Genomic DNA, 12,149 nt, shown 5'->3' with positions numbered 1-12,149 from the left:
TGTGATTGCGACCTCGGTGCGACCCGGAGCTAAATCACCATGCCACGGGACACGGCGCACAGAAGCAAATATCCCTCCGCCTATAAACTAACCAGGCAGGTATTGATTAGCCCGCTCCCTGAAGAGCAGTTCCCAGAGGTGGAAACTGCAATATTAATGGATCCTATAGAGTTGGGAAGGGTGACTGACAGCCTTTCCAGCCAATCCACTGTTAGCTGGCCAGTCCAGGCAGTCAGCAGTTTATACCACAGAGGCCTGCAGGTCAGCAGCAGGAGTCAAGGGTCAACGATACCCCATCCCAGGGTTCTCTAGTGACCAATGTGGATTGATTGCTTACACATCAGAAAGCTTCCTCTCAGCGGTAACTTCACATTTAGCTCTGGAGGCTGTGGCTCAATGATCCTCCCCCCACACACACACGCACACACACGCACACACATGCACACACACACTGGCTGAGCTGTGTTTAACCATTCATTTCGTCCATATGAGTGTTTCTAATGATACACAGACAACAGTATTTTTTGAATAAAAATGGTTTTAGTCAGTATTTCACCTTCCAAATACAAAAGTAGACCATAAAACAGTAAACATTTTTGTTGTCTTATAAATAAACTTTCTAAATTTGTAGTCAGTAAGGACAGCTTATATGGGAATAGTGGAAACAAATGTCACAGGTATTAATGACACAAATTAGTAATAACAATGATTGACAATTCCTATTAGCAGGTAACATAAATAACTGCACATTTAGTGCACAACCATGGTTACAGTTTTGGTTGTATGTATATATGGGTTTACCATACATCCCAGCACAGCATCAGTGCTGGTGCTTCTACACATCACTAACCGTCTAAAATGATGCTGAATATAAATGAACTGAATGAAGGGAATATCTTTCAGAAAAACTGATCAGAGAGACAACAAGGTGAAAATGTATCCTGCTGATTTCATTGTGCGTAAATATTCTCAGGGTCTCTTTATATCTACCACCGCCATCTTGGACAAACAAACAAAAACATCTTGTATGCAGAGTAACAGCTGGTGATTCAACCTCTGGAAAGCCCATGCCAGGACCTTCGTCTGCATCATTTTAAAGTATGACTCAGTCCAAGGAGGGAGATCCCATCTCTCTCTCAGCCCAGTCAGTCAGTCAGCAAACAGCTCCACTAAGGCCTTTGACAGCTTAGGTAAAGGACCCTCCTAGGACCAACCTAGGACCATCCTAGCCCAGCCCCTGTGTCAGTGTGCCCGCAGGGTGACCGTCTCTCTCTCAGTCCCAGCCATAGTCCTGCCCCGTCATCTGGTAGAACTTGAGGTTGAAGGGCCTGTAGAACTCCCTGAGCTTGAGGAGAACCTCGGGGGAGATCTGAGGGTGCGGCCGGCCTTTGGACTTCCCCAGACAGCGGGGCCTGCTGCTGCCCTCGGGCTTCTTCAGACAGGGGAAGCCCTTGGTCTGGTTGAAGTAGAAGTGCTTGTCCGTCACCACCCGCTTCAGACCCAGGAAGTCCTGGACGCGGCCCATCTCGCCGGCGGGGTCGCTGACCAGCCGCTCGCCGCTCACGAACAGGAAGCTGGAGAGGGGGAAGTAGTGCAGCCAGGCCTCCAGGTGTTTGGCGTAGATGCCGATGCGCACGGCGCTCCAGGAGGTGTCGATGACCCCCCCGGAGGAGTTCCTGAAGACCAGGCTCTGGAAGGAGGGCAGGCCGGGACATTTGGACAGCGTCTGGGTGTAGTCGGACACGGCGCGGGTCACGGGGTCACGGACCACCACGATCAGCTTGGTGTGGCGGCTCATGGAGAAGAGGCGGCGAGGGGTCTCCCTGGTGACGAAGTAGCTGGGCGTCTTCTCCATGGTGATCTGGCCCTCCAGCGTGCGAGGCATCAGGCTCCTGGAGAGGAGGAGGAGGAGGGAGGAAGAGGAGGAGAGAGGGCAAACAATGAGTCATGAGAGGGCAAAATATGAGTCATAATACGAGGCACGCATACCAAGCGATTCTAATAATTAAGTTGCGAAAAGAGAAAACATAAGACCATTCAACCAGTGCTGTGAAGTTGCATGGAGACAACAGAAGCCATATGTTCCACATTAGGAGAGTCATGTTCCGATGTATGAACATTCCTTCAGCATCGGAGAGCTGAAAGATCCGACCCACAGATACCCAGAGCCTCCCAGCAGCTGCTCACACTGCTGATTAGAGGCCACAGTACTGTAATCACCCCAATATGCACACACACACACATCTACTACATATACACATCTACTGTACAACATCAGACTCTGATCAGAAGATGAGGAATCAAAAGCACACGCACACACACACACACCCACGCACACTGAGCCGAAGGTCTTTTAGACACAGCTCCAGAAAACCCACAGAAAAGCAGACTGTAATGACCACAGAATAGTCATTTCCTCTTTACTTCATGCACAGCATGTGGCTGGAACAGAAGTTTGGGAAGTTAGTAGGAAAGTACAGCAGCTGTATAGAATGCTTATTCTTAACTAGAATCCGAGCAGCTATGATCTAGGACACTTGAGCTATGTAGAACCTTGACAGCCCCGAATGTTCTCTCAATCATCAGATGGCTGAGCAGTTAGGGAATCGGGCTAGTAATCAGAAGGTCGCTGGTTCGATTCCCGGCTGTGGCAAATGACGTTGTGTCCTTGGGCAAAGCACTTCACCCTACTTGCCTCGGGGGGAATGTCCCTGTACTTACTGTAAGTCCCTCTGGATAAGAGCGTCTGCAAAAAAAAAATACTTAATGTCCATTGCCTAATTCTTTTTCAATAGAAAAAAGTTTCCCCCCTTTTTTTATCCTATTGAATTAAAACATCATGGTTGGATTTGTGTTTTAGAAATCAAAAGTAGATTGTTCGGACTCTTTCAAGATGCCCCAGTTGAATTTCCCATGGTCCTCTCTGGTGGCTTAGTTATTGAGGTCTGTTTGGCTGTGTGGTTGGTCTGTATCCTGTAGGGAGCTGTGTCGCGCCCAACCCTCTGTTTCTCTCTCCTCTCTCTCCTCTCCCCATTCCTAACCTGGTCCTCCAGCAGCAACACGACAGATGTAGTAACAGCAGAGAATACCATGTGTCACTGTTACAGGGCAGTAGAAAAACAAACGCTAATAAATAGTGTGATTAATGTTTTGGTTGACAGTTACATAGTAACTATCAAAATGAAATAATATTATGCCAAAATCAATCTGCTGAAGTTGTTTACACACAAACACACGCACACACAGACGGACTCTGTTTAATTCTGGCCAATCAGTGTAATGGGAGGCATGCTGTGGCGGCAGGAGTTACACTGACATCATGTTTACGTTGTGAAACACTCTGGAACACTGGCCTGTAATCAAGGAACTCTGGCTAGAACACCAACCCAGCAGGCAGGCCACACACTGCTGGTGGTGGTGGTAGTGGTGGTGACGGGTGGTCTTAGAGGGAGAGAGAGAGAGAGAGAGAAAGAGAGAGAAAGAGAGAGAGAGAAAGAGAGAGAGAGAGAGAGAGAGAGAGAGAGAGAGAGAGAGAGAGAGAGAGAGAGAGAGAGAGAGAGAGAGAGAGAGAGAGGGGCAAGGCATTAGAGTCCCTCATTACCTGGTCAAGAGCACCAGAACCTTATCACCCCCTCTTTCTCACACACAAGATGAAAGACCCGGTTCCAGCTAAAGATTGACGTTTTGTTCTAGATCAGATTAGCATTAGCCACTAACGTTGTCAGTGTGCTTTCCACAGGAAGGGGGGGGGGGGGGGGGGGGGGGCTAGCCAAAGTTAGCGCCGCCGGCCACGGCCTCAAAACCTGCTGTTTGTTTGGATCACACCTTTAGCGTAGCGCCTGGCCTCTACAATGGCTGGAGCTGGAAGACAGGTCAGGGAGTCCACAGATGTGTTGATCTCTCCAGCAGACATGTTGCTATCAGCACAGCTAGCTGGCTGACAGAGTGGGTGGCCTGGGCGCTGCTAAGGGCTACAGTTGAACAGCTGCTGGTGTGTTTTAGAAGTACAAAGCTGTGTACTGAGTGTACCGGTGGTGGCCAAGATCCAGGTGAAAGGATCACAAAGTTACTGTTGGAGAGATAAAAACAAATATTTGCTCAGAATTTTCCATCTTTGCTCTAATTGAAGGAGCTCACTTGGAAAAAGAAAAGCGTCAGTTGATGGCATGTGTGTGTGTGTGCTGTTTAAAAGAGGGACCTGTAGGCACTGTAAACACGGAGGTAGTTATCAGTGATCCACTGTGGCGTTAATTGCCTGAGCACACACAGACTGAGATCCAAGCAGAGCTTTTAACATTGTTGGTTCTCCCAGTGTTCTCTCTGTCTCTCTCTCTCTGTCTGTCTCTCTCTCTCTCTCTCTCTCTCTCTCTCTCTCTCTCTCTCTCTCTCTCTCTCTCTCTCTCGCTCTCTCTGTCTCTCTCTGAATATCTCTCACACACAAACACACCCAGAAAAGCACACATTGCAAAGAATAGTTTTATTTTTTCCTCTGTTTGTCCACCTTTCTCCCTACTGTTTTATATACAGTGTGACCACTTGTATAAACACGGAATATTGGCTTCGATTTTTTTTATAAATGTTAAGTGGAACACACACATTCAAATTGCTCAAACCGTCTCACCAACTTTTACACTGCAGGACGCTTCCACATCTGGCAGCAATAACACAGTATGTGTTTGTGTGCATGTGTCCGTGAGTGTGCATGTGCCTGTGTGTGTGCATGTGTGTGTTGGTATGTGTCTTCAGGCTTAGGAAGTATTCCCCTGGTTCGCCATGTTCTGATATATTCTGTGTGTTCTGTGTGTGTGGCTCTGGTGCTTTGGCCCAGGTCTGTGTTCTGTGTTGACTGGGCGCCGGACCAGACCCCTCAGTGAGAGGATATGGACTCCTCCACCCTGAAGGTCAGAGACAGATGGCTATGATTCCCTGGGTGAGACCACCATGACCACAGGGGTCTTGTAATGCAAGATGTCTTTCACATAGGGTTTCACTCCTTTTCGCTCCTTCCTTTCTCTCTTTCTCCCTCTCCGTCTATTTCTGTCATTACCTCACGGTTTATTTTCTTTCGCTCTCTCTTTTTCGCTCACTTTTTCTCTCTTTTTTCTCATTTTCATATTCTAACTCGATATATGTAAAAAAATATATTCTGTCAATTGCATATGACCATATCCACCTGTAGATGGACGAGAGAAGACAGGCAGAGTGGAAGAGGAGCTGAGGGCTGCTGTGTTTGTGTGTGTGTGTGTGTGTGTGTATATGATGCGAGCTGCCAGCTGTGTGTAGGTGTACATGTGTACGATATGGGTGTAATCATACACCCACCCAGTCTGAAGGACACACCACGCTGCCTGACGCCTCCATCGGCGGGCTGTGGGTTGGGTTCAGAGGAGAGGTTTACACCAGGGAGGTGGGTCAGTAGGAAAGGCCCCAGGAATCTGTCTACTAGAGGGAAAACGTGAAGCTAACAGCTAATCCTGACTAAAGCTGTCTCTGAGTGGCTGAGCGGTGGTCTCACAGTTTCCTCTGAGAGACAGTGCCTAACCAGGAGCTATAATGACAGTGTGTGTGTGTATGTTTGTGTGGTGGGGGTGGAGTTGAGGGGTGGTGTTTGAGAACAACCCTGGGCCTGTCTACAGCAGGATGAATCTTGACATTCCATCCCTGAAGAAGATGTGTAGAAAGAGAGAGAAAGGAGAAGAGATGGACAGTATGCATGAAAGAAAGATAGGAAAAAACGACAGAGATAGAGTTTTGCAAGATTTGGTAAAGAAAGACGCGTGTGTGTGTTGCTGTAATGGCTCCCTCCTTCTCCTCCTCCTCCTAATTTCCCTCCTCCTCCTCCTGCTCCTCTTATCAAATGGGAAAATCAGCTTGTCAGTTTCTGTCAGGCTTACACTGGACCATTTGTGTCTTAATAGGCTGGTTACTGGGGGTGCGGTCCCACCCACCGATGAACTGATACACTGACACAGGAAGCAGGGACGGATGGAGGGAGAGATGGAGGGAGAGATGGAGGGAGAGATGGAGGGATGGACAGATTACTGAGGGTCACTTCCTTCCTCCCGTAGCCGGATTTCCGTGATGTCATCACTGACCCTCAGTTTGCCTCCTCCTAATCAAGCTCTTTGAATTCTCATCAAGAGTTAGATCAAGCCACATTTGAACTCGGAAAACTTCTTTGGGCTTTCGTCTTGTACGATAATCTTCTTTTCTAAATTAATATTTTACAGAAAAGGTTTTTGATAGCTGGGTTAAAGTTTATTTATAAGTAAAAGTTGTCCCATTCCTTTTGAACTGCAGTTAGCAATTACAGTACGGGTTACTGGTTATTCCCCCTCACCATGTCAGTTTGTCACTTCCACAACACATTTCCATTCATTAAACAACTCTCCAAAATGAACAGAACACCACTTCAGAGAATTCTAATGGACTCAGAATGGGTCCCAAATATTAGCCATCTGGCAACATCCCAGTTCTAGACCAATGAGAAGGCTTGTTATTGGACTGAGGTGTGAAACCACTTCCTGATCCCTGTGGTGGTTTTGCTGTCTCCTTTGACTTATTTAATGTATACTGTTAATGATGGTAAAGACTGCTACAAAGAAAGAGAAAGAGGGAGAGAAAGAGAGAGAGAGAAATAGAAAGAGATAGAAGAAAGAGAGGGAGAAAAGAGAGAGAGCGCTGCACACCTTCTTTTTTATTAGCAGCAAAGCTTTGCCAGACCACTCATTATGGCTAAATTAATCTAATTTCCTTGCAAATGACATAATCACTGAATGACCCGTATGCAATGGAGGCAAGACCTAAACAACTCTTTCAAGTTGGTTAAGTTTACTGCAAGCATTTCTGTCAAGAAACATTCCAAACAAAGAAAGGTGTGTTCCTCGCTGACTCTCTAAGTAAGCATCTGATGTTCTCACGCTCTCTCTCTTTCCCTCACCCTTCCTACCTAACCCCTCCACAACCTCACCCAGTGAGACCCCTCACTCTTTCACCCTCTCCCAGTCAGGCAGTCAGACATTAAACGGGGACATCAGGTGGAGATCCACAGCTGAGACAGCACACACGGTCACACACACACACACCCACACACACACAATCCCACCCACCCACTTAGCCCCCCCCCTTCCACCCCCACCCCATCTAGCACACCCACATACACGCGCAGTGTTGTCAATGATTACAAGGCTGTCCAGACAGAGTCATGAGGAAGACAGTTTAGTGGCTGTAGGGCACCACGAACCAGACAGATGTTGGCTAATTATATTCCAATCATTTCACACTCATCATTCGTGTTCAGGCATCCCTAAAACCTGTTCCGAGGGAATGAAGGTCCCAGAGAAAGAATATGTTCAGAGGTAGAGACTGGGCCTGACGTTCCATCTTTCCTTCCACATAATGGAACTGAGAAGGGTGTACGAGCAAAGAAGAGAGAATGAAGAAAGAAAAAAATAGAGAAGACGATGAAACAAAGGCGGAGAATGAAAAGAGGAAAAGGGAGGTGGGAGGTATAGAGAGGGGGAACAAGATGAGGTGCTAACATGGTTTAAATGTCATTGAATATGTTCTCCAGCTGCTCTGAACGAAACACTCTTCTGTCATCAGTTTGGATCTAATGACTTCACGTCTTCTTATTTCATTAGCTATCATCTGATTGGACGTGTCTTGTCATGCAGCAATGAAAGATCGTCCTATGATGTGATAGCTAAATATTGACTCACTCAGCCAGTCAGTAAATCACTACTCACCTCTGATCAATTTATCAGGATGTGTTTGTTTGATAATGCAGACTACCTTTATCGGGTCTAATTGACTGAAGTGCGAAGTGATCCGTTTATATATATATTTTGGAGGTGTATCCCTGCACCTTGAAAGTATGAAGTTAAAGCAGTTATTTTCCAGAAAATGCTGTTACTAAGCAACAGGAGTGAAATTGACTTTCACTGTCCTTTAAAGCATTGCTGACCTTACACTGGCCGTCATACAAAGCCTTTTCTGTTCAGTCACATTTTACACACTGGTTTATTATAACAATCATCTCCATACTGTTCAAATTCCACCACAAGAAGCTTCAGCAAAACACTTTCAGTTGGGTCAAATAAGTCTTTCAAATTCTCAATTTCAAAAAATGACATACTCAAAATAATATTTCATATTAAGTACCCAGAATTCCACAGTGCAATCCCTTGTGATTGGATGAAAAGCCAAACAGGAAATAGGAGCTGGGCATTCCAGCCTGTATGGAGACACATTGCTGAACACAATGCGGAATTATGCAACAGAATTCACTCCTGAAGGCCCATGGTCTATTTAATGCAGACTAAAACACCTACCAAGGTGATAAATCCATTATTAAGGCAGAGAGAGGTGCTATAAATGCCAATGGTAACTGCACCTTGTCAACAAGATTGAATATTCAGGAGTTAATACATCTGTGCTGTGCAGTTCTGATAAAGGCAGGGAGAAGAAGATCAATACAGAGCTCCCATTTTAGCTGATCGATAAGGGAAATTACATTTATATCTGTCCGATGTTTATGGGGTTGTGAGAAAGGAGTGGTTTAACAGCACACAGCTGAGGAGACAGGCTAAAGACAGTCGAGGTGTGAAATGGAGAGAGGGGATATTTGGGGTGGTCTCGTCAGGTAAAATGAACAGACATGCATATTGTAGACTGGAGACACTGTAGACTAGACGTACACACACGCATACTAAACAACGTAGATACGCACAGACTTCTTGTACAACAACAGACATACGTACAGATATTATCACAACGTTGCAAATTGAAATAGAATTTAAAATGATTACTAGAACAGAGTACACATTTAGAAGCTTTCTCTCTCCTTCTCTTTCTCTCACACACACCAGATGCTATAAAATATATTCCTTCCCACAAAGCCACAGAAGCATTTCCAGTCATTCACAGAGCCAAGGCCTTTCCACATTTAAGCTTTTCTGCAAGAACAATTTGCCAAATGCTTCCTTTAAACATGTACATGTGTTTTATTTGGTTACCAGTTGAAGACAGTGGACAGCACTCGCTTCAAACTGAAAATGCTTTGAAATAAAATGCCCTGGAGTCACAGAAGAGGAAAGGAAAGAAGAGGAGAAGAGAATCGAGAGTGGGAAAATATATCAGCATCAGTTGCCTAATATCACTGCCTTGCAGTCAACCTCCTTTGACCAGTCGGGCCTACTCTGTTCTGTTTAGCTGTGAGCAGTCCTAATCTTTCTCACCCTCTCCCTCTCTTTGTCCCTATGTCCAACATAATACCTGACCTGTCACAACACCAGACCAATCCACACAGTGCTGACACAACCTGTCATCAAGACACGCCGGACAGAACCATTATGAGAGAACGTGTGGGGAGTGAGAGGGACTGAAGTGGGGGGAAAGAGGAAGAGAGAGATATAAAGTGAATGAAAGGATAAAAAGAGAGAAAGAGAGAAACTTAGACACAGAGGATGGATAGAAACTATGGAGACAGAGATGGAAACCACATAGTAAGTCAAATACCTATAGTACACATACATTGACAGAGAGAAGCTACAAGCAAGTTTAGCTAACGTGATGGCACTTCCTCTTCTTTCTGTCACACGCATCCATGTATGGCCAACCAGCTGAACTGATGTCACATACATACAAACACACACAAATATAGATATTTATATATATATACACACACACACACACACACACACACACACACACTTGGAGCAGTCCCCCAGGAGACACACACACACCTCGAGATACAGCTCCCCAGGTTAATAAACAGGCCGGTATTGGCAGCAGATGAATACTTGCTACACGGAGAGGCTCTCAGATCTCTATTCAAAGGACGCTGACAAGCTCAAATGAAGGTGGTTCACACTGACACGGGGTAGAGAACGGAGGGATGGAGTAGGAGAGGAGTATAATTAGGAGAATATGGGTGGATGGGGGAGGATATTATTAACTGAATAAGACTTATAGGCTAAGGCTTCACACAGAGTGCTCAATAATTTATTGTACACTTTGGTTTTGAGGTCTCTCAAGTTATGCACATAATTGGCCACCATCACTTGTCCAAAGTTTACAACAAAGACGTGAAGACGTTCAGTCACCAAGGTGTACATAGAAAGGTTCACACTCAACTGGCCGGGACGCAAAAATAATAATAAGATACGCACCTGTACCATTCCAGTCCTTTATCATAGAAGCGGTCGAAGAAGTGGGGCTCCGCTCCGACTGCTCTCACATCAGGGTGAATGCGCAGAAACTCCAGCAGCGCCCGCGTGCCTCCTTTCTTTACGCCAATGATGATGGCTTGTGGGAACTTTTTACTGCCAAAATTATTGGAGATGGATATGTTGTTGTCGCCCTGTACCGGTAGAAGTTCGTTGTCAGCTGTTGGCAAGAGAGAGTCAACACTGTCAAAATCAAATTCTCTAACAACCGACCCTGGAGAAGTGTTCTGTGCGTCAGGTTGTCGCTGCGGTGAAGTCTTCAGTTCCTTATTTAAAAGCAGTTTATTCAGGAAATTTGATTGTTGTTCGTATACAGGTCGAGGTAAGGAGTCGCAGTATCCGGTGAGGGAGTAGAATAGGTAGGAAAAGATGATGATCATGGTAAAGGAGACGGAGAGCTTCGACTGCGCCTTCAGGTGTCCAAAGTTGAACCCAGTTCTCCATTTGCTACATCCCATGAGTCGCTGTACTGGACCACAAAGCAAAGCGCAGGAAACATGCCTTGTCTAATGATTATAGCCCAGTGACTCTAAAAGTGGATTCTTATTTTAAACGTCATGTCGCGCAATATGCCACAGTATCATTTTTCAAGGTCATCAGAGTTTTTTTTCTTCAATGATTGCATGCTCCTTAACGCTTTGGTGACTGGTCAACCTGTACATCTCTTCATTAACTTTTCTCAAAGTGAGTCGCTCCAAGAAACAGTTGGGAGTTTTTTTTCCTTCTCTCGTGCGTCTCCTTGCCTGTGACTCCTGTCCCTCCTGCGCGCTCGCACGCAGCACCCCATCAGCGGCAGACACGCCCTTTCCTTCTGGGTGTTAATCAATCCACGCCCTGTTTAACAAACTCCCACCCTCTCCATCTTGCAACACTAAAATAACCACAATAGAAGAGGACAAATTCCAATTAGAGCATTTACATAAGTCTACTAGGAATAGAATTGGAAGTTAAATAGATAAATGTGTGATATTTGACCTCAGACTTTTAGTCTAGTCAAAGTGTTAAAGTATTTTCTGTGTTCAGATGGCTCAGAAGGGCTTCCTGTAAGACCGGTGACAATCAGAGTTTCTGTGTGGGGTTAGTCCCTGTCTCTGTCCAATACTTCCATGATCTAGTCTCATGGAGCCACCTGTCTGTCTGACGGCCTCACTGGCTCTGCTGGGCCACACACTCCATGGAGCTAGGCGGCCTCGCTGGCTCTGCTGGGCCAGGGCCACACACCCCATGGAGCCAGGCCTCACACCAGCGTTTAACCCCTCCTGCCTCTCCTAACGGAGCCAGACAGGTGCTGCCTCCGGCCAGAGAGCCTCGGCTCCAGCCTGCTGCCTCGTTAGAAACCTGCCTCCTGTTGCTCTCATGGTAAACATGCAGCCAGACCACCATCAGCTTCTCTTTCTGCACTCACTGACGTGCAGGGCTAAGTATAGCAGTGTGCTTGCGTGTATGTGTGTGTGTGTGTGTCTGTGAGAGATTGTGTGTGTGTGAATACTTATACCTAAATACTGGAATGCAGAGCTAATTGAAGCCACTTAGTTGATGATGATGACACAGATAGCATGTTTGCATAGCTAGCTGTATCAGTAATAATATCAGTCTGTCAGCTGCCTTTATTTAAACCTCTTTCTCCTAAATGTGAGTTAAACTGACCCAAACGCACACACATGAAAATTCAGGATATATTTAAGGCTGACTGGTAACAGATAAGACACGAGTTTGGTGGCCTCTGCTAGCTTGTCTCTGGGAGAGGATGAACAAGAGAAAAGATCAAAAGAAAAATACAGAGAAAGAGAGAGAGGTTAAGAGTCAGTGTGCTTGCATGTGTGTGTGTGTGTGTGTGTGTGAGCAGACAGCAGAGTCAGCTGCAGTACTTGCAGTAAACACAACCTAAGTTGCACAGAAACATGCTTACATTACACTCCG

At 45.9% G+C, this 12,149-nt stretch overlaps 1 protein-coding gene across 1 annotated transcript; it reads right to left on the bottom strand.

The window, feature by feature from the left end:
• Positions 1-523: 523 nt before the first annotated feature.
• On the bottom strand, positions 524-11,027 carry si:dkey-121b10.7 (heparan sulfate glucosamine 3-O-sulfotransferase 6). Its single transcript, XM_047032657.1, has 2 exons — positions 10,173-11,027; positions 524-1,892 (listed from the first exon to the last, which is right to left on the bottom strand). The coding sequence occupies exons 1-2, from the start codon at positions 10,685-10,687 to the stop codon at positions 1,274-1,276; spliced, it is 1,134 nt and encodes a 377-aa protein (XP_046888613.1). The 5' UTR covers positions 10,688-11,027; the 3' UTR covers positions 524-1,273.
• Positions 11,028-12,149: the final 1,122 nt, after the last annotated feature.

This window comes from Hypomesus transpacificus, chromosome 13 (assembly GCF_021917145.1).
Source record: "Hypomesus transpacificus isolate Combined female chromosome 13, fHypTra1, whole genome shotgun sequence".
Taxonomy (NCBI): Eukaryota; Metazoa; Chordata; class Actinopteri; order Osmeriformes; family Osmeridae; genus Hypomesus; species Hypomesus transpacificus.
This window is presented reverse-complemented; position numbering and strand designations above follow the sequence as displayed.